At 34.3% G+C, this 23,627-nt stretch overlaps 1 protein-coding gene across 4 annotated transcripts in view; it reads left to right on the top strand.

Moving 5' to 3' along the window:
* The window catches only part of LOC106059254 (girdin-like), a 71,241-nt gene extending 51,468 nt beyond the window's left edge, over positions 1 to 19,773 (top strand). For 2 of the 4 annotated variants that reach the window (XM_056023596.1, XM_056023597.1), the window contains exons 21-35: positions 678 to 805; positions 926 to 1,153; positions 1,241 to 1,319; positions 1,652 to 1,813; positions 2,762 to 3,058; positions 4,781 to 4,969; positions 5,688 to 5,810; positions 6,674 to 6,819; positions 7,191 to 7,277; positions 8,325 to 8,376; positions 8,468 to 8,561; positions 10,148 to 10,288; positions 11,152 to 11,211; positions 11,331 to 11,506; positions 11,992 to 19,773. In XM_056023596.1, the coding sequence (XP_055879571.1) occupies positions 678 to 805; positions 926 to 1,153; positions 1,241 to 1,319; positions 1,652 to 1,813; positions 2,762 to 3,058; positions 4,781 to 4,969; positions 5,688 to 5,810; positions 6,674 to 6,819; positions 7,191 to 7,277; positions 8,325 to 8,376; positions 8,468 to 8,561; positions 10,148 to 10,288; positions 11,152 to 11,211; positions 11,331 to 11,506; positions 11,992 to 14,226 (4,197 nt within the window). In that variant the 3' untranslated portion in view covers positions 14,227 to 19,773. The remainder of the gene's footprint in view (positions 1 to 677; positions 806 to 925; positions 1,154 to 1,240; positions 1,320 to 1,651; positions 1,814 to 2,761; positions 3,059 to 4,780; positions 4,970 to 5,687; positions 5,811 to 6,673; positions 6,820 to 7,190; positions 7,278 to 8,324; positions 8,377 to 8,467; positions 8,562 to 10,147; positions 10,289 to 11,151; positions 11,212 to 11,330; positions 11,507 to 11,991) is intronic. The other 2 variants (XM_056023598.1, XM_056023599.1) reach the window with 2 other exon arrangements.
* The last annotated feature ends 3,854 nt before the right edge of the window (positions 19,774 to 23,627 follow it).

Raw genomic sequence — 23,627 nt, 5'->3', positions numbered from 1 at the left:
TTGTTCTTTCAGTTTATAGGTGAAATTAAATTTTGTAACAGGTCAATTTTGTTAAGTTGCAATTGCTTTGATTATGATATTAGAATTTTAAGTTATCTATTTTTTCTTGCATCAATGATTTCAACAAAACTATCATTTGAATATAGATTGTTATCAGAAGTTAGCATTTAAGTTTTTTTTTTAAATGATAAATTCTACACTTTTATATGTTGAGACTCAGGTGACTAGATATTTTTAATACACCTTTTCAGCATTTTAAATAGTCTCAAACAAATTATTTATGTTATACAAAAACACATCTTTTCTTCTCTTATTTCATGCCATACATTTTATGTTTTAAAATGTTAAATACATTTTTTATTTATTTTCCTTTTTTCTTTTAGTAAATAGTAGGGTTCTGCAAAGCTACTTTTAAAAAAAATCGGTAAAAAAATAATTCTGAAACAAATAGATAACATTGAGCTCAAAATAAACCTAACAATTATTGATGTATTGGTCAAGGCTTTATATTTAAAGAAAACCGGTTTATTTTAATAGCATCAGTATTTTTTAGTTTAGGTTCTGACTCTCTGTTTTACAAATCTTGTTGGCCACTATGTCCATAAAGTTCTTGATATTATAAAATATGTCTGTGTTCTGTCAATTATTGCATAAAAATAAAAAGTTTATATTTTTAGGACCTCATCAATGAAAAAATCAACTCTCAAGAGTTGAACAATCAACTGGAGCAGCTGACGGGTGAGCTAGAGAGGATTGGTTTAAATACAGACAAGATGGTTATGGTGGAGCAGTCCAATGATGCTAAGTAAGTTGAAAGGATATTTTCCCCTGTTACAGCGTAGGATTACATCCCCTTACTCAAAAGGATTATTCCCCTTTTATATACAGTTAAATACAATCTAGTCTAGTGTCATTCATTTTTCAGTCGTTATAAAGCCCTTGAAGTTATGATAGAAGAGACATTAAAGAAGAGCAATGAACTGAAAGATGAGAAGATAAGGTCCCTTGAGATTAGGCTGGATGAGTCTAAAAATAGAAACCTGAAGCTCCAGGATGAGCTGAGGTCAACAAAAAGCGAGACTGAAGTTTTAAAGCAGAGAATTGAAGAAGAATTGGAGACAACCAATTTAGATGATGACCGAGTCAAACAAAGGTAAGTATTGTTTCACTTTCATGTTAAAGTTACAATTATGAATTTAGAAAAACTTCTTTTCACATGTATATAATGGATTTGTTTCAGACTTGTCAAAACTGAATCGGCTTTACCTACCAAGGAATTATTCCAGCTGAAGGATCGTTTAGTTGAGTTGGAACGCAAGGTAGGTTTGTTTGACTTTTGAATAGAAATAAAAGTAGATGGATTAGCAACAGTTGTGTTACAGTTAAGTCTTCCAAGTCATCTAGGATGTAAGTTTTGAAGGCAAAACCTTAATAGTATTATTAAGTTAAACTAATGAGGCTGCAAAAACTATCTTTATCATATTCACTCTTAAGTCTGTATTGGTTTCTTGATATGAATTAAAGTTTTTATGCAACTATGTGAACTGTACACGGATCTGCTCATTGACGTTTGTTTCTTGCTTTGAAAGTTCACTTTTTGCTTAGAGAAAGAAATAGTACTGAAACAGTCAATATTCATCTTTTTGTCCAGAATGCTCGGCTGATGGCTGACAATGACAACCTTCAAGCCAATAACTCTGACCTTAAAGAACACTGCCAAAAATTGGAAAACCAGCTGACCAGTTTTCAGTCCCAGCATGCATCACTTCAAGGTTATTATTCTAGTCTACAGGAGCAGAATGCCAAATTGCAGGTTTGAAAGTTATCTTTTCAAATAATTGATGAAAATGGAAATTGTGAATCAAGTTTTTTGTTTGTTCCTTTGTTTTATTTAAATACTGACTAAGTGAAATATTTTATTGTCATTTACTATACTGTTTAGTTAATGCTGTTTTATTATAAATAAATCTTATTATTTAATGATTTATCTAAAAGAATGTGGTATATCTTAAAAGATCAGCTCAGAACAATTTAATATCAATATTTCATACCAATAGCAAATAGAAATTCATTCAGATTGTCCTGTCTTTTCTTCTTTGGATGACCCTTTCTTTGTGCTCCCTCCACTGTACCTTGAAGGATGACTTTGGCAGTGAGTCATGTCTTACAATATGACCAAACCAGTTTCATCTCTTCACAGTATTGTGGAAAATCTGGAGGAGTAGCATCAGCTTCCAACTAAAATCAAAGCTGTATTCTTCGTTAGTGGACTCAGTACTCCAATATGGTTGTGAAAGTTGGACACTGAAGGCTGATGCTGAAAGAAGAATCCAAGCCAAGTCAATGCTACAGAAAAATGCTGGGTATCAAATGCCAGGAAAATAAGACAAATGAATTTGTACTGTTACTTGCCAGCACTCTGGCTGGCAAAAAAGAGGAACTCCTCAATACTGTGAAGAGATGAAGACTGCGCTGGTTTTGTCATATTGTAAGACTGGCCTAGCACTTTAGAAATTTTCTAACCCACTGTGTGCAGTGAAGTTATGAACTTAAAGATAAAACTTTTTCATTGATTGTCCTTTTCAGTTGACACATTTTCATCGACCAACCTTTTCCCCTAGGGATCACTCAGAGTGTAAATATCCTCCATTATCCTTCCCTACAAATCCTTTTCCTGAACAATGCTCTGTTATCCAAGTGCTTTGTTTCAAATAAGAGTTTGTCCTCCTGGTTTTCTTAGTCTTAAACATTGTGTCACTAGGTTGAATATACAACAGTCCAGTCACAGATCAGCTCAACATTGTCCCAGCAAGATGTTCTCAAGAACCAAATGTCCAGGCTGGAACTGGACTATGAGAACCTGAGCCACAAGCACGAGGGCCTACATAATGTCCACCAGTCGTTAGTCAGTGATCATGAGTCCCTGCAGCACCTGCACCAACAGCTGACAGCAGAATACGAGTCTCTTGTGTCGGAGCATGGATCCATGAAAGCCATCCATAAATCTTTAAAATCAGAATACAAAGTTTTGTCTGAACAGATGGATGCTATGTTGCAGGTTTGTCTAGTTATTTTACTTAGTGTTCTTCTATTTTCATCTTCTTATTTTCTCATGACTCAAAGAATTCTTGTCAAACATAAACACAAATAGCTTCTTTTTTATGGATAATGAAAATTAGAAACTTGTAGCACTATTTAAAAATTTCTTAGCCACCTTTTCCTCTCTGTCTTTACCCACTGATCACTTCATAGCTTACAAGTTTGACCCACTGACCACTTCATAGCTTTCAAGCTTGATCCACTGACCACTTCATAGCTTTCAAGCTTGATCCACTGATCACTTCATAGCTTACAAGCTTGACCCACTGACCACTTCATAGCTTTCAAGCTTGATCCACTGACCACTTCATAGCTTTCAAGCTTGATCCACTGACCACTTCATAGCTTACAAGCTTGAACCACTGATCACTTAATAGCTTTCAAACTTGATCCACTGACCACTTCATAGCTTACAAGCTTGACCCACTGACCACTTCATAGCTTACAAGCTTGAACCACTGATCACTTCATAGCTTTCAAACTTGATCCACTGACCACTTCAGAGCTTACAAGCTTGACCCACTGATCACTTCATAGCTTTCAAGCTTGATCCACTGACCACTTCATAACTTTCAAGCTTGATCCACTGACCACTTCATAGCTTTCAAGCTTGACCCACTGACCACTTCATAGCTTACAAGCTTGACCCACTGACCACTTAATAATTCATAAGCTTAATCAGTTGACCACTTCATAGCTTACAAACTTGATCCACTGAGTCATAGTTCACAGGTTTGATCCACTGACCACGTCATAGTTTATAAGCTAAACCGATTGACCATTTCAAAGTTCATATGCTTGACCCACTTATTGCTTCATATTGTTACGAATCTCACTATCCAGGCTCTCTGCAAACTGCACCATACACCACCAACTTAAAGAACTTGACAACTCAGGGCTCCAAAGTAACGTAACACTTTAATAGTTGAATAAATAACAGCCTATACTGTACAATTGGCAACACGTACACTGTACAAATATCTCTCTGATAACACCGTAACGCCGTATCAACTTTTGCACTGGCCTCTCCGTCTCGTTCCGGGCTTGCACTGAGTTCAACAGTTCAGGACTGACTTCACACACTAGGCTCGTTGTGTCGGACTCGATCGCAGACCAAGATCAAGACACCAGTCGTCTCAACTGTACTTGACAGTACTCCGCACTGAGCCGTCGTAATGCTCCGTACAGAACCACACCGTTGAACTGCACCGTAGTCGACCGTGTTCTGAACCCCTGTCATGAACCTTCTGTCGTGAACCTTCTGTCGTGAACCTTCTGTCGTGAACCGTTTTGACTGCGATACCTCCGCTCTTTATATAGGGTCCCTACTGGCCTTCTAGAACCGAATGGAACATCGCTCGACGTTTCTAGCTTCATCACATGACTACATCCCTCATGACTCTCCTGAGCTCTGTTCACGATGGCGATCCTTCCCGAACCGTCATGTTGACACTCGACTTGGCTGACCGTTGTAACTCGTCACGGTTGATCGCTCGTCTAGCGCTAGCCTTGGGCGATTTTCGGCTGACTACACACACACTACTACCCCTCTCTGTGCCACCACCAGGTTTATAACAATATTATAAAGCTTCATCCATTGACCACTTCACAGTTTACAAAAGTAATCCATTACAATGCAAACTGTAATGAGTTCATAATTGGAGCTTTTTTTTTTTACCAGGGTAAAGATGATGTGAATAAACTTCGTGAGGTTATGGAAAAAGAGAGAGATCATCTGAAGAAAGAGCTGATGGCAGTGGGCAACCTCCAATCCAACTACAACAGACTGTGTGAAGACCACCAACAGCAAGCAGCAGCCTATGACAAGTTAAGTCGAGACTACAGTGATGTGCTAGCCTCACACAAACAGGTCATTAGTTGTTTTGTACAATTTACTAGTATGTATGACACCAGTAGTTTGACGAGTTAACACTTTATTCATATGTGTGATCTATATGTGAAGACAAGAACAATTTTGAACTAGTTACAATATAGTAATGCGATTATAGCCAATGTTTATATTTAACTGCAATTTCAGATCTGCCTTTTCTAAGTTTTAAAAGCTTTGAGCTATAACACTAGAATCTGAAAGCAACATCTATAGGACTGTGTACAAGAAATCTTTGATAATCTTTCTAGAATTTCTTTAGTTGAAACAAATGTTAATTTGACTTCAGGGAAAAAGACAACGTAGACGAGAAACTAGACACTAATACTAAGTTTGTCTTTGATTCAGAAGATTAAGGATGAATGCAATATTTCATGTGACCAGTTGTGACCTGTATATTTTGACACATCTGATAAAGACAAAGCTGTACACTCAGTAAACTACTCAGTGCTCATTTAATTATTTCACTTTATTCTCTAGCAGTTCTTCAGTCCATTGTTATTGTTCATTAGGGCAATACCTATGACATTGAATCAAATGTGTGATTTGTGGTTCTAATCTAATGCATTAGCAAAAGATAATGAAGCTAATTTGTTGTAATTAATGTAGAAGAGACATTTAAAGTTTACCATATCATTGACAAACAGATTTTTTTCATTTAATGTTTTTTTTTTGTCATTACAACTTTTTTGTTGTTTAGATCAAGACAGAATATAATAACCTCCAACTGAAAGCTACAGAGTTACAAGTAGAGCTGAATGAAGCCAAAGAAAATCTCACTGTTGCTGATATGGAGTTTCAAAAGTTGGAAAATAAGATGGAAGTAAGTGGATTTTTTCATCAGAGTTTCCCATTTGTGCTATATAGTGCTGCATAGTGCTAATTTGCATTTTTGTTAAAGTTAGTTTTAAATGTGTTTTTTTCCCCTTGTCAATTGTTATGAGACGAAGCTTGTAATAATGGCTGGCCATCATGCTCTTTCTTCAGTCATAGCCTCTCTGTATTCCTTCAGTCATAGCCTCTATGTATTCCTTCAGTCATAGCCTCTCTGTATTCCTTCAGTCATAGCCTCTCTGTATTCCTTCAGTCATAGCCTCTCTGTATTCCTTCAGTCATAGCCTCTATATATTCCTTCAGTCATAGCCTCTCTGTATTCCTTCAGTCATAGCCTCTCTGTATTCCTTCAGTCATAGCCTCTCTGTATTCCTTCAGTCATAGCCTCTATATATTCCTTCAGTCATAGCCTCTCTGTATTCCTTCAGTCATAGCCTCTCTGTATTCCTTCAGTCATAGCCTCTCTTTATTCCTTCAGTCATAGCCTCTCTGTATTCCTTCAGTCATAGCCTCTCTGTATTCCTTCAGTCATAGCCTCTCTGTATTCCTTCAGTCATAGCCTCTATATATTCCTTCAGTCATAGCCTCTATGTATTCCTTCAGTCATAGCCCCTCTGTATTCCTTCAGTCATAGCCTCTATGTATTCCTTCAGTCATAGCCTCTATGTATTCCTTCAGTCATAGCCTCTCTGTATTCCTTCAGTCATAGCCTCTCTGTATTCCTTCAGTCATAGCCTCTCTGTATTCCTTCTGTCATAGCCTCTATGTATTTCTTGTTTTCACCTGTGACATCATTTTATAATCTCTTGCACTTCCTTGTTTTATTTCCCCCCCCCCCTCCTCCCCCAATAGGCTGTGTATCAAATCAATGAAAGGATAGAGAATGAGAACCAAGCCCTTCTGATGCAGATCAAGCAACTGTTGAACCAGAACCAAGACCTTTTGACCAAAACTCTCAGCAGCAAAGATCATTTTGTGGAAGAGGAGAAACATTATTTGTAAGCATCATCATGTCATTAATTATCCATATTGTAGTACACTTTGTTACATGTTCTATTGCTATACCCCTTTAAAAAAAAATTTTGTCACTGAGAATTTATTTCTGAGCTCAACTTTAGAATTGCTCTGTAACAAAAGAAATTTGATTTAAAAAATGACATTGAATGCTACAGTATTGATGAGACAAATAGTCATCAACAATTTGTTGATCAAAGCTAGTGACAAAATGATTCAAAATAATTTTGTGTTTGGTTGAGGGTTAGAGAGGTAAACAACATTTAAGATTAAAAAGTCATTTTTATTTTTAAATCTCAAGAGCTAAAGAGAATGCATGACCACAAATAACATTGCTCTCAACTTTGTTCAACAGAGAAAAACTTGCTGAGTTGCGCAGACAAAAAGAAAGACTGGAGGAGAAGATCATGGAACACTACAAGAATAGAATCTCTCCCAAAAAGTTTGTCTCTTTGAACACATTGCTGTGGGAAATGTATTTTAATTGAAAGGATTTTGATTTAGTAGCTGTAACCTGAGCTTTGCTACCTTGAAAATAATTTTTTATATTTTTTATAGAAACCCCCCCCCCCCCCCCCCTTTTCCTCCTTTTTTTTTTTGTTCCATCCTCCATTTATAACCCACATAAAACACTTGGAACAATCTGATAAAAACATTCTTTTCAACATCTCCCTCATACATATGAAGTCGTTTTATTGCCTGTCCTTTGAAGCCAATACCTGGGCTTGTCTACGTTTAAAAAAGTTAGTTTCTGTTGTTGATAATGACACAATTATTTTTTCCCATTCTCCACTAGGTGGGTTTGCAACATAATGCTTCCTGCTTCTTCTTTTTGACTTGTCATTTCTAGAAGCCCTTAACAGTGAAACAACATTACTTTGCTCCTCCCACAGAAGAGTTTAAAAGGGATAACTCTTTCCACATAGCACTCTCACAAACACATACACACTCTCTTTGGCTGTCATAATACTTTTATTTAATCTCCTCTTAGCGGAGCAGTGTCAGAGGAACAATTTATACCTCACACACACTTCATTGACCAATGATGTTTTGATCATTTATTTTCTTTTTATAGATATTTTTTTTTTACTTTGACTGTTTTTACTCCACAATTAGAAAAAAGGAAATAGACATGAAGTTATTTTTTAGCATAAGCACTTAAAGTGTTTTGTTTGGAAAAAGGAATTATAATTTTGTGCAGTTTAAAATTTGTATTGGGCCTTTAAAATTTGGAATGAAAGAAAGAAGAAAAAATTGATTTTTGAAAGTTGACCATTGGTCATTTTTTAAATTTTTTTTTGTGAACATGAAAAGTAATAACTGGTTGAAGTTTGTTATTTATGTTTTTGTCCCTTAATGGTTGAATTATTGATGAGTTAGTGAATCAGCTAAGCAGTTGGTTTTTAATATATATATTTGAAAGTCTGTCTGTAACTTTTTTTTTTCATTTCATTTTATGTGCTACAAGATATTGTATTCTTTTTTTCAGAAGAGGTCTAGGAGCAATTCTAGTCAACAAGGCTCGCAATATTATGTCCAGAGTAAGTTGTGGAGAACTCTTTATTTTAGCTTGAAAATTTGTTTTAACAATTATTTTTGCATTTATAAAATTGTATTTTTTTTTTGTATTAGGGACCCAAACGTTCTAAAAGTAGAAATAATTTGAATGAGATGGGAGATAGTATACACAGTTCTGAACAGATGAATGACACTGCACACAGACTGGGTGAGTTTATCAATATACACATTTCAATGATTTCTGTTTCTGCACAGTTTGAAATAAGTGATTGAAATTGTTAATTTAAAATAAACAGCTTTCGTTTATAAGTTGTTGTTTTTAGAACTATATTTGTCCTGTTTAAATTGCCAGTCTTGTTCATCTCTTTCATTTTCTATTTTTAACAAGGTTTCAAGTTCTTTGACTTTTAAAATAAAAATTCTTTTTAATTGCAATCAATATTTTGAGCAATATATTTTCTTAAACTAGAAGACAATTATTTTGATTATTTATTGGCTAGCGACAAGTGACATATTTAAGTACAGAAATATATTTATCTTTACTATATACAGTTAAATATACTTTTATGTAGAGCTCTAATAGAGTTCTTGTTTTTTTTTTCTTTGTTACAACTTAATAAAAATAAATCTGCATTATAAATATATAGTTAGAAATTTTTTTTAAAATTATATTTGGTTTTACAATGACAAACTTGATTTTTAAAATCTGTTATAAGTATGAACTGAATGAAAGCAATGATTATCTTGAAGTGATATGTACTGGGTACAAAGTAGTTTGAAGAATAACTCACAACTCCTTGTTTTTAACATTGAAAGACATTAAAGTTGCACTGTTCTAAGCAGAGGTCTATGCTACTTTATATTGCTGTAGGATAATTTTTGGTAGGGCTCTCCAATGTGTTTTAATATATACTAAAATGGACTAGATACAGGATTTAACTATTCTATAGAGTAGTCCAGGGAACTGTCCAATTCTAAATAGCTAATTTTCAAAAAAAATTTTTTAGAGCTCTGTGGTCATAATGTCCTTCTGATCCTGACAGAGTGCAGGGGAAAAAACCTCTTTGAGATGTAGAAATAAAAGGCCTTTAGGAAACTCCCAACATACAACATTTTTCTGCTTAAGAACCATTAGCAGTGACATAATAGCTGTTTTAAAAAAAGAATAGGTTTTAAATGCAAAAAAATTTGAAAGATTAAAATAGTTGGCAGTATTAATTAATATAGTAATAGATGCACTGTTTCTTTGTCCTATGCTCTACCACCATTTAATTTATCTTTAAAAAAAAATATAATGCTGATTACAAAAATGAAAAGTGGATGGAGATACTGAACTGTATATATTTTACACTACTGCTTGGCAATTTTCAACCCAAAAAAAAGTTTTTGATTAGTTCTTCTTTCTTATCAATTTTTGTTTTTGTTTTTCTTCAATGTAATACACATTGGAATAACATAAGGTGACTCTTTCTAATTGAATGAACTTTACACATTCTTTAAAACTTATAGAAGACATGAATATTAGATTTTGTAAAGAAATGTTCTCATTAAAAAATTGCATTGTGTTGCAAAGATACCATTATGTAAAATAATGTAGCAACATTCATTATTTACAATCCAAACATACATGAATAAAAAAAAAAGCACTACCTTCTTCCTAACCATTTTTGCCTGAAGCTGAAAAAAGGACTTTGAAGCCAGATTAGCTTATTTTGTGGTGATCAGTCATAAATTAATTATATTAATGAACTTTTAACATCAGATAAATGTAACTTGATTTACTTGAATTGACAGATTTATCTTTGGAGCCTGGCATCAACATGTCAGAAATGGCACAGAGTCCAGCTTTATCTAAAAACACTAAATTTCTGGCCAAATCTCAGTCTGCTTTGAACTCTCCTGTTTCAGAAACTATAAAGCCTGTTAGGCTTAGAGGTAGTTCCTTTAGATTCGGCATGTTTCCTGTCCGCACTTATGTCACATAGCATGCAGAGAAAACTTTGGCATGTTCTCTGTTGTGATGCACTGTTCACTATTTGTTTAACAATCTGAAAAACAAAGTGACTGAAGTGTGACTATATAACCAATTAAAATTGCATTTGTCTTGCTTAATATTGTCAGCACTGCATTTTTTTTTTTGGTCTCACTTTTGTCATTTTATTTTTTGTTTTAAAAGTTTACTAAGTTACGTTAAAAAACTATTTTCTTATTGACTAATGTATGCAGAGCTGAAATTAAAGAATAAAATAAAATAGCAGTTATAAGTTGATAAAATTAAAATATTTTTCAGTATTTTTTCTCTATAATGAAAAATATAATTAAAAACTTTGCTCTATTGAAAATTGATTCAGTAAAGCAGAATTTTCAATTGTCTGCAGCTGCTGTAAAATTTCTTGACTGTGTTTTTTGATGCCTTTTTGTCTAATGTTTTGTATACATTCAATTTTGTTTTAAAATATATATCGCTTGCCATTTGTATAATTTGATAATGTAAGTCAACCATGTTTTTTTTTCATACTCTTTGTCTGCAGGTTGCTGTCAAATTTCTTGAATATTGTGTTTCTGTTGTCTTTTTGCTGTGTTTATTTTTGTGTTGTATGTTTTAAATTGTTTTGAAAATGGCACAACTGTAAAAAGTTTCTGAAATCAATAATCATTCCTAAAACAATAACTCAACAGTGCATATGTACTTCTTTTTAAGTTTCATCTTTTAATGAGCTTCAGCCTTAACCTACCCACAGAAACACTGAACACATCTAATTCAGTTTGATGTTTAGTGTCTATTTTCTTTAATTTAGGATCCAAATCAAGTGAAAATGTGAATGAATCCAACAATAATGATTACAGTACATTGCCAGGTAAATGTCATCAATTTAAACCACTTTCTTTTTTGAGTACATTGTATTATTAAGGTAATTTATCTATTCAGGAAAATGTTAAATTATTTAGATTCCTTACTTTTTAATTATATTTTTAGGATTAGGCAGACCATATGAAATAGATGAGCTCAATAGTTCAGACAGAAGGTCAATAACGCCAGGTCCCTCAAGGCGCATACCAGGCAATATTTCTCCAGGCAGTGAGATGCTGACCTTGCACCAGTTCTTGAAAGAAGCAAATGGTTCATCAAGCAATAGTAAAACATTTGATGAGGTTAGTTTTGCTGCTAGATATTTTTTTAATTGAAAGTCAATTTGTTGTTAGTGTGTGTTGTGCTGGCCAAAAGGTTGGTGAATTGAAAGTCATGAGGTCTGATGCAGTTTTAGATTATATTTAGGATATTAGGGTTTCTAATTCTTCTTTACTATAATGCATATTTGTAAAACCTCACTTGGAACAGAAATGTCAAACTTCATACATAGAGATGACTTAAGTGATATTTGTGGAGAAAGCTTGTGATCATATGCTCTGAACAGTGCATGAGGACTTAAGTGTATTAACTTATATTAATAGCGAGTAGATCTATATGAACTCTAAAGACACTAAAAAAAGCAAGTGAAGTTCACTTCAACCTACCCACAAAGTCCACTAGGTCTCTTAAAAAATGTACTTGTTTTGCCTTAATGTCTATGTTTCTGTTTATTGTTTGTTTGAGATTATCAGGCATAATTATATTTACTTGTGTCTCTTATCTGCAGATAAAGCGTAGTCATGACAGTGACTCCAGAAGTAGTGACAACTCTAGTTCCAGCTTTAATAGTCGGTACAAGCCAGGAATTTCTCATTTCCGATCGGATGTTCCAGATATTGCAATTTCTACACATTCGTACAGCTCAAGGTTGTCTGCTGAAAGTGGCAATGCTGACAGTAGTTTTAGTTCAAACGGACACTTACCTTATGATGTTTATACTTCCACACCAAAAGCGGAGTTTGAAGGGCAGCCTACCCAGTCTGCCCCGACTTTTAATAATAGTCTAGCAAGGCCTGGTGGAGAACTGCGACGTCAGTCCAGTGAGGAAGTGGCCAGTGCTTTTCACCAGCCTCACAGACACTCATTCAACGATAACTGGAAAAACTCTAACCAAGAAAGTCATAACCTTACAATGCTCAACAGGTCCACACCCCAACAAGGTTCATCTGCCCCTAGTAAAGTTGCTGGATCTTTTCAGCAAGCTTCTTCATCTCCTAGGCTGCCTTATCCCCAGAATTCTGCTAGTTTTAGAGGCAGAGAAACTTTGCCTCCTGAGAAAACCAGTGCTGTTGAACGCCTGGACAGATTAACTCGAGGTGAACAAATGCAGGCACCTCATTATGCCCAACCAAACAAACTTTTCAACAGTGAGGTCCAACAAAGAGTTAATTCTGGTTTCCCCAGGACTAATGATAGAGACTTTTCAGACCATGACAGAAGACAGCCCTTTGGAACACCACCTTCAGTTTCAAATCCACAGCATGCTCCACCTTCAGCTCCACACCAACAAGCTCCCCCTTCAGCTCCACACCAACAACAAGCTCCAGCAACAATCAGCGGACCATCACGTTCTCGTCCCATCAGTGCAATGGCTCACTCAGGGCCCACTGTCAGAGGCGTGTATTCTCGACCTCATGGAGATACACGTCCTAAACCTCAGCAAGGCATCCACCCCAATCAGCCACTGCCCAGAGATCGTTCACTTGGAAGACAAGCGGCTGAGAACATTGAAGCTCAAAACAGATCACAATTGACAGAAAGGCCAAAATCTGTTCCACCTCAACTTTTCAACAAGTCTGAGGGTAATGACAGAATAAACTCACAGGTCCAGTCAGTGGGAAGTAGAGATTTTCAAAGAGAAGCTCCAGAGGGAAGAGAACCAAGAAACCAGCCAATGCCTAAGGTTGCTTTGCTTAGAGAGCCAAGTAGGTCAAGCTCAAGGTCAGGTGCCCCCATTGATCCTCAGCACTACATATCAGCTTCTGGATCTTCTCATGGTCAGTATTCCTCACCACAACAGCACCCTGGTGGTCAGCAGACAATGAGACAGAACAGCTTACCTTTATCTGTGAGTGACCATCAAAACCTAGGGCACCCAACAAGGAACTCGATGCACAATCCTTCAGTAGCATCTAGACCTGCTTCCTCCACAAACCAGTTTTCATCCCCTAAGCCTGAGGCGTTGCCTACCAGCCAAAGTCAACATGAAAGCAGATCTAGTTCCACCTCATCATCATACTCACTTTCTAACTTCAGCAACTTAAACTCACCATCCACAGCTCTCCCACCTGATGCCATCTACAGTAGAAGCATGACCTCTCCGTCCATCAGGCGAGATAATCCTCAGCCTGTCCACAACAACAGTGAACACCATGCTGGACATCAGCAGGACTCATTGACCAACTACAGCTCTTCACAAAATGACCCTAAGCGGGGTCAAGATTTCCATCCAGTTCCACAGCCCAGGGGTCAGCCACCTCCTCCTCCCCCAAAACGAAGTTCCAGTGAATTCCATTACAGAGTACAATCAGGGCAAAACCTTTCCCCAGGACAGTCATCTTATCCTTACAATCAAAATCAAACTATACAAAGGACTACATCTAGGCCAGATACCTCCATGAATGGACCTTCTGGCCCTGTGAAAGATTTCCACTCTCCACAATATAATTCCAACCTTCAGCAAAATCAAGTAACTCCTCCTCAGATAAGAACTCAAGGAAAACTCCCAGGTGGCCCAAACTCTAATATACTGCCCAACAGGCACCTGTCATCAGGGCCCCAGTATAGGTCTCCAGGTGAAGCAAGTTCAGATGAAAGCAAAAACCCTTCATCCCCCCAGTCAGCTACAAACCAAGTCTCTAATGAACAAAAAAACTCTCCAAGCGCCCCAGTCAAGCCAGACGCTGAAGCTGGACAACCAAACCGGGCTAATTCTATTTGGTATGAGTATGGCTGTGTATGATAATCATGAACTTATGACAGACATTAGGGAAATGCGATCCTTTCAATTTTGAGCCTAAAAAAAATTTTTTTTTTCAATACAAAACATGTCGTATATAACATGTATTCAAAAACAAAAACATTTTTGAAAACTTAAGACATTAAATTTCTTATCTGGACTAAAAAAAAAATCAATGACTGAATCAGTTTCTTGTGTGTTTGTTTTCTGTCTGTCCTCATTGAACAAACTTGATTTATTTACTTTTCATCAATCTTCTTCTATTTCTACAAGCTACTGCTTGAGTTTATTTTTAATATGTTAGCAAATCTTTTTGTAAATTGTTTAAGTGAGCCTTTGATTCAAGTACTTAAGGTGTAACTATTTGTTTTTCTTTCTTTGACAGTCCTTTTTTTTAGGGGATAAAATGGAATGAATGTTTTTTTTTTTGTTTTTTTTTGTCTTTTTGATTGTATGCTTTGAAAGTTCTAGGATGTTATAAAGGTTGTTGGGGGAAAATGTGAATACAGTTAGAAAGAATGATGCACCAACCCAGAACCAATGGAATCATTCCTTGGCCAGTCTGTATTTTCATGTACACACAACTGGACACCTGACTGTAAATAGTGACTATTTATAATTTACAAGGACATTCCTGACAACACATTCCATACTTCCACACGTATACACTAGCTGGTCTATTTGTTATACTCCCGCTATACCTTTAAAGGAAAAGTCATCTGAAAAATTGAAATTGCTTTTGGAAATTTTACCATCATAAATACATAGGCACAATTTTTATTTTAATTAAAGCAAATCTACTGAAAGCATTCATGAAATTGTTGTCACAAGCTTATATAAATAGCATAAAGTTGTCCATAAAAAGAAGTCTTGTGTATTTAATGTTATGTTCGTTGTTGTTAATTATTTGTTTGTAAAGAATTAGTTCACTTTTTTCTTTTTGGTTTACTTTTTTTTTTTTTTATTTTAAGCATTAACTATTACACTTAAATTTTATTGTATGATTTGTTTCAAAATTTGTCTGTTTTTGATTATACATTTGAAGCATTATGTTCATATGTTCTTTATTTTTGGCAGGCGACCTCGATAGCCCTGACCTTCATCATTGTGACTTGCATGTCAAGGTCACATGGGAGTGGAGCATGTCAATATTTGGTGGTGTTTTCTATTTTATTTCTCTTTGTCACATTCCTGTATATCAAATTAATAATTTTATTTGATTCTGTGGTTCTTTAGTAGACTCCCTTTGTATTTCCCTGTTGCTGTCTAATTATGTTATAGTTTAAGTAGCTGCTTCCTTCGTTGACCCGTGTGTTCTTTTCACCTTTTGCTTTCCAGTGTATTAATCTTGTAGTTAGTTTGTTCAAGGTAGTCCACTTTTTAATATATTTTGTTTAAAATATTTGAGTTTAGATACCAATTTTTTTTTTAATTAAAGGAACAAAAAAAAATTCCAGTTTTTTTTTAGTAGAAGGAAATAAAATCAATTAAAAGAATCACTAACCTTTATCAAGTATTGATCAAGTAGGATAATTAGTATAGTGTTATATTGGGTAATTGTTTTGACATGGTTTAGAGGGAATGTGGTAGCCAAGTGATTGTGGACTCCAACTCTAAGTAGCCAAAATATTTTATTACTACCGGTGAGCAGAGTACATTAGGTTTTTATACTGATGAACGAGACCCTTCTCAACATTAGCTAACAATAACATCATGAACTTTGAACTATCTAAAGAATGTTTTAATGCCAGTCTTTGAATATGTACATATACATGTTTTTGTTTGAAATGCCAAAACTAAAGCTGACAACAAAATCCTCTGTTGTAATTGTATTATTCTGACAATTATTTTACATGGGTATTGTTTACCACATGATTTCAACAGACTGCTAGGCTTATTGTAAATACATACTTTTAAGGATCCTAAATAATTTATTATTTAAAGTTTTAAATTTCAAAATGACTAGAAAATCTTAAATATTTTTTTTTAATCAGCATTTATAATTGTATAAACTTTTTGTTTTATTACAGCTGCCCACTCATTCACCACACAATAACATTTTAAAAACCTTTTTTTTTTATATAGCTAAACTTTACACCACAGTCTTAATGAACAGTGTTGTCTCGAGTTTTGTCCTTTTTATATTATTTAAAAGAAAATAGTTTTATCTTCTTCATATCTTTTGTATTTAAGTCATCTCAATGTTACAGCATGTGTGTTTTTCTTCAAGTTCCAGTTGCTAATTAACCCAAATTATTTATCTTCCATAAGCTGCTTTTAGTAGACAATAACAAGGCTTCTGATATAACCACTGCTAAAGATTATGTTTTTTTGATAGGTGTAAACGAATTGTACATGTATTTATTTTGATAGGGTTATTAAAGTTTTGTTTGAAAAAAAGCATGCTATCTTTTATACCATTTTTTAAAACTATTACCACATATGTCATTGGTAAACATATAAAATGTAATTATGATATCGATATTAGGCCAGTCTTTAAGCTTTCTTATTTATTTATTATTAGATCAAATTTTATAATGTCTGTGATTTTTATACAAAATGCACTTGCATATAAATATTCCACCAAATATTTATTTATGCTTAATTACTAACAACTTTGCTATTCTGCTCAAATGAATTAAATTGAAACCATTGAGAACATTCCACAAGATTGGGATATAAGAAAAAAAACAGTGTTGGGAAGATGCTAAATTAACTTGTTTTTGGCTATGGAGATTAGGAATTATTTTTTTAAGTATACATAATTTTTTTAAAATTTTATTTCCTAGAAACAAGTAACAAATTTATATTTATATAAAAACAATAAATAGTATTTGTACATAACGGAATTTATGAGTTATTTCTTATGCTTAAAAAATTTGTTATTGCATTTCATTTTATGTTTTGTTGAGTTTTTTTATGAGCAAAACATTTAGTTTGAAAGCAGGGTTGTTTAAATTTTGTGTTACAAGCTGTTTTCTTTTTTTGTTCCATATTTGTTGGTCTGTACATTTTTTTAAAGTTTGTACAATTACAAGTTACATCCCAAAATATTAAATTTTTATTTTTCAACTGTGTTCAGAGTATAAGTTGAAATATTTTTAGTTTATACTCTAATGTGAGCTCATGATTTGAGTCAATTGTGTTTGGTTACTTGGACTAGAAGCAGAAGGCTGATCACACAGTTCAACGTTCCCACCAGATAAACTGTATCCATTATGTTCAATTTATTTAGGGGGAATTATAGTATAGAAGTCTTGAAGAACTACAAAGGACCTGTGACCCTTAAGTCATGTGTCATGTACTTGTGACTATTGAATATTGTAATGACCTCTTTCTCTTCACATTATTTGCTTGTGACACCCCTCCCCAACCTTCTTTCTTTTCCAGCTCATAAACTTATGTCTTTTGTAATATAATACAACTTAAATCTTGTTGCTTTTAACATGTGTGACTCCTGGCCCCATTAATTACTTTTACCATGTGACATCTTTTATATGTATATTCATCCAATACTGTTCATGGGACATCACTTATATATATATTCATCCAATCTCCAACTCTGATGTCTCAAATTAAAGTCCCTTACACATTTGTATACTTACGTTTTACAAAGTATTAATCCATTGATGTCTTTTTATTGGTCACTTTGGGTTCACGTTTTGTCAATGACGTTTTTTTTAATTATATACAAACTTTTAAAGATATACACACACATTTTATGAAGCAAATTTACATTGAGTTGAATTTTTAAATTTATTTTTTGCTTCTACCTAGAAGATGTCATTGAGCAGTGGAACCTTCGTTGAATGATGTTTGAAGAAATATGTTTTTCTAACTGCTACTCCACCTCATCTTTCTTTTTTCATTGACTTTATTCTAATCCTGTATTCTGAGTATCTGATGATGTTTGCTATCAGAACTGTTTCAGTGCTGGCACAGGTGTCTGTTGGTGGTGTTTGAGAGGTGCAGAACGTGTGAATGGTCTTAATAAGCTCTTTTATTATTTTTTAAATTAAAAGAACAAACAAAAGATTTTATTGGAAGACTTAATTATGGTACGGGCTGATAGTAACACCATTAGCTTATTATACAAGGTGACCCCAATCTACTGATGTCTGTCATTCGTATTAGTTGGCCCATTAATATTCAGTTTCTTTAATGTCATTGTTCCATTAAGTAATCTGATCAACTTTTGCCTACTGTTCATATTGACATCTCATTTCACAAATGGCAACTTGTTTTTCTTTGCTCTTGTTTTTGTAATGACTTCATTAGCCTGACTTTGTTTCTGTGTTTATTTTCTAATGCCTTGAGTGCATCTACAGTGTTACTTTCTGCACTGTCTGAGTTTTAGTTGTTATAGTTCTGTCTTCCGTATTCTGTAAAATGCTTCCTGGTATTGAGTTTTTTTTCTCTCCATTTATTATGTTTATCTTGTTCATTATTTCACAGCTTTTCATTGGAGCCCAAGTGTCCTGTCCACTTCATGTTTCTGTTCAATGCAGTGGTCATGTGCATAGAGCTTCTCATTTTGAGCTGGCTGGTTTGTTCATCTTGTACTTGGAAAGCAGAGTATTGTAAGCACAAAATCTTGCCCAACTTTTTGAGTTGACTCAAAACCACCTGGTTAGACTTTACTGCCTTTATTTCACTAAGTTGCAGAATTCATCTACTGATTTGTCAGCTACATTTGTTCCTATTCACTTAGTCTTTTTTTTTGTTAGACAAACCCCATGTACAGAGGTTCTTAAACACATTTGACAGAGAAGAAAGAAAGCCGCTGTCTTCATTCTTTTCATTCTTCTTTTGTTTTAAACACTAAGCTGAGACATTGAATTCCAAGTTCTTTGAACAAATTCATTTTGGTGAATGAAAGATGTTTAGACAACGTAATGATTGTTTTAGAAAAATAATTCACTTTTATTAGAAACAATAGGTTTTGTATATATATATATATATATAACTTTTTTTCTTCGTATGAACAGAAACCATTGATTTAAAAGCATGTTAAGGCATTTTATTCTTTTTTTTTCCCTTCATATTTTCAAAATAGTATGTATGTTTTTATGCTATATATGTTGTATTGAAATGTCTATGATACAAACCAAGTCATATAGTATACAAAAAATAAATTAAAAAAGAGTGATCTATTTCAATGTGCATTACTGGCATAGCCTGGGAGTGTCCTTGTCTGTTTCAAATGTTCATGTTCAAGAAGATGTGAGATAAGTTGTGCAGGTCCAACAGATTGAACATGTGTTTGAATTATTATTTTTTTCTTAATACTTTTTTATCCCTTTATTTCCCCCCCCCCCTTTTCCCAGTCAATCTTATGATCAATTTCAATATAAGGATTGAGTGAGTCATTAAGAGTATTGATCAAGTAAACTAGATGAAGACAATAACCACGAAATATGAATAGCCAACAGCAAAATGTGTGTAGGCCTACCATGTATTATTTCAATCATATCCACTTGTGTTGTATTTATAATGAAATGTCTTCTTGAAATCTATTGATGAAAAAATGAAAATTTATTTATTAAAGTGTTACATTTGTTTGGTTTTGATTTTTTAAAAAGTTATTTTTTGAAGTTGCTTCTGTGTCCCATGTTGAGAGATTTCTCATTAGCAGATTTCTTGCGTCTAGTGCCAACGTTCTTGATTTAAGATTTTAACTCATTCTGTGACCTGACTTTAGCAGCTTTTTATTGGTGCCCCACTTCCCTAGGTCTGTTAGCATTAGAATATTTGTATATCGCAACTAAATGTATGTACTTTCCCAACCCTCCAACTCGAGCAGTTGAAAGGTCAGATTACTGGCTGGTCGTGTAAGGGACAGCTGGACACCTCTTACAAAACAGTAGCATACAAGTTACCATTGAAGACAGACGACATGAAGATAGAACTTGAATAGAACCTCAGATGAAAATGGCTTCATGGGCGTCAGATGTTGCAAAATATGAATCAGTGTGAAGTTTCGAACTTTTCTAAATGTTTGAACCATAGACTTATTTATAACACAGAGACACAAAGAAGATTACGCTGGCTCGGACATGTCACCCGCATGCCAGATGGTAGAATCCCGAAAAATATCTTGTATGCTGAGCTTGTGGAAGGAGTCAGACCCAAGGGCCGCCCAAGACTTACAAGCGAGACATGAGAGCCTCAGGCATCAGCGAAAGTATGTGGGAAAACATAGCCAAAGACCGGAGTGCATGGAGACAGACTGTGCGTGCTGGGACAACCCTTGCTGAGAACAAAAGAATTGAAGCGGTTTTAATCAAGAGGGATAAAAAGAAATCTGTCCTGTCTGCTAGCCCTAAATCAGAGGCATACACATGTACGAATTGTGGCAAAGTCTGCCGTTCTAGAATTGGCTTGATTAGCCACACCAGATTGTGCCCGTCTCAAGATTAAGCCAAAACCAGTGACTCATTTGGGCGCATCCATTGCCTTTCGAGACAAAAGGGCCATATATATATATATGTACGTAACTCTTTTTCAAGCTGTAAGGAAAGTCGCCCCAGTCAACTTTTTCTGTCTTAGAAAAGTAATGATCTTTAGTTTTCAAAGTTTAGAAATAATGCGAAAATCATTTCTCGGATTTTCTTTAGAATGGGCTATTAATCACAGAACTATATTTTCATGCAAATATCTGAAACAAAGCCATTTCATGTTAGTTTTCATTGAGATATTGTTTCAAAAATCTTAGATCGAAATAATTAATGTCTGTTGATTTTAATCATCTTATGTACATTTAAATAGATTAATTACCTAGATCTTTCTAGATTATGTATCTAAAAATTGCAGAATAATAATTATGAGACGAGAGTACTCTTATTTTTGATGTTCAATTACTAGATCTAAAATTAAATTATATGTTACATAGGTTAGGGTTGAAAAAAAAATTACTTCTTATAACTACTTTACAAAACAACGCCTTGTTTCAACTTTTTTTTAAAAATGTCATGATATATTTTGTAGTGCTAAAATATCTCCATGTCCAGTTTAGATGTATATATATAAGTCTATGGTTTCGATATTGTTCTTGTCTTGTGAATAAATAAGACAAAGATCTAAATAGTTCAGACTTTAGTGTACATTATTAGCAAGCATCACATAGAAAATATAAAACTGCAATGTTATTAAACATTGTCCGGAACATAAAGAAACTAGAGCAGGTGCCAAATAGAGCCGTAGATTTAACAAATGAATATTCCCATGTGACTGGATTAACGACATTAGTAAAATTAATACATTTAGAGACACGTCAGGACAGTAGACTAAAAAGTAAAACATCGAACCTTAATTTTCTAATAACCAAAACTCAACATAAATAAATATTCAAAAAGATAAAAGCACATTTTCTATTGGATATTTTCATACCAGGCGAAAAAAACAAACAAACTAGAACTAGCTTCGCTTTTTGGCGTATCCGGTGTACAAACTAATGGCAGTGTTGATAAGTTGTATTTTTAAAACGTAGCCTATATGATCATTGTGTTAGCATCTGCTTAATCCAGTTCTCTAAGCGATTGTAGCATATAATAATTTCAATATGGAGAAGGCATTATACTTTCGTTCTATTTCAAAGCATACGGGCAACTAACTAGCTGTGAAAATGAAGATTTGATGCAAGGATCAGCTGCCACACATTGAGATGTTCACAGTTTGAGCTCAATTCGTTATTATTTAGTTGGCAAGAGTGACGTTCAATATAGCGTCCTTTACATCGTTTAGTTAATTATGAACATCTCCAATTCCATTATTCCATATTCTAGGACAATCTGTACAAGGGCTGCTTCTACCCTAGTACCATTAAAGTATTGAACAGGTTGCCTGAATCCTCCAGAAAAACCCATGATTTAGTAGAGTTAAAGTCTAATTGACATGCACTTGATTGACGTAGGACGTAATTATCTTCTCTCTTGAAGGAACGTCTGTAATTTATAAGATAAAAATTCGTATGACGTCAATGAAAGTTTACTAAATCTAGACCTATATATTATACCTTTTCACGAGAAGCTAGCTTATAATCAACCAATTAACCAAAGACGTTCAATTGAATCTTAAGAAAGAAAACTTGATTCAGCAGTGCTAAAAAGAGCAAAAAAATATCCTATAGGCCTACCTTTTAAAAAACATAGCTTGTCAGAATTTTGTGTTTACACTGGATACAACTTAAAGGCTAGGCTATTTATAGTTTATTTTCCGTCACGTTCGAAAATATATTAAAGGACACAATGCTGGAGTGTGCATAAAACGAAGAGTTTTTGACAATATTAAAATTGATTGTAGTTCATTTAAGAGTCTTTTTTTTTCCAATACACTTACTACACTGGTTCTTAAACTGTGGTACACGGAGCTCCAGGGGTCTGTGAGTCTATTGTAAGGGCTCCGCAGAAATAATGAAATTGTATATAATTAAAATAACTTATTTTATAAAAGCCAGTTTATCCGATCGAATAATTTAATTAATATTTAACTCGACCCTCACTTCTGTTTCTAATGTCCATTACAGACTGTATTTGAGGACCTATATTGGATATTCCCGATTGGGTGTTGAACTCGTTTGTACGTGGGCACAGATTTTAAACACAGATGGATCCACACAAATGCAAGAGTAGCTTATTAAAATATCCACAAATGACGAACCACAGACAGATTAAAATGTTATATCCTAAATTGTGGGTTATTCTACACAAATTGTTGACTGCGTTTCCGTCTTCCTATTTAGTAGAATGTGGAGTCAGCTCGTTACGAACCTCATCACAAAGAAGAAAAAAGGAATATAAATTAAAGCTTGTGGAAATTTTCGGTTGCTACTTACAAACATTGAGCAGAACATAAATATACCCATACAAACTCATTAACTGTATCCAAATAAACACCCTTCATCTAAATTTTTTTTTCCTCAACATTTGTAATTTATATATGTACTATGCATTTATGTAGCCTTTTCACTAAGGGTGTCCGTGGGCAAGATTCGAATATGTAAAGGGGTTCCTGGGATCAAAATGGTTCGAGAACCTCTTACTTACTAAGGCTTTATAATAATTACAAATTATTTAAATACCCGGTATCGCAATATCATCTTAGTGGGACGGACTTAATAAGAGAAGATAATTTTATAGGTCAAAACAAATGGAAATTCAATTTGAATATAATTGTCCACCTCAATGATCTCTCTTATAAATTACATAAATCAGAGATCATTATCTTATAACAAACTCGTTTAGGATGACAGGCGGTCAGGATTCGAGCCGACAGTCCAGAGCGCACAGCACACGACTAGGAATACATGATACATCCAACATTTATTTTATTTTAATGAAAACAAAAACAAATCCACGTGCTAGCGTTTCTATAAATAAATTGTAGCACAGAGGTCATATCCGGTA

This window comes from Biomphalaria glabrata, chromosome 3 (genome assembly GCF_947242115.1).
Source record: "Biomphalaria glabrata chromosome 3, xgBioGlab47.1, whole genome shotgun sequence".
In the NCBI taxonomy this organism is placed as follows: domain Eukaryota; kingdom Metazoa; phylum Mollusca; class Gastropoda; family Planorbidae; genus Biomphalaria; species Biomphalaria glabrata.
This window is presented reverse-complemented; position numbering and strand designations above follow the sequence as displayed.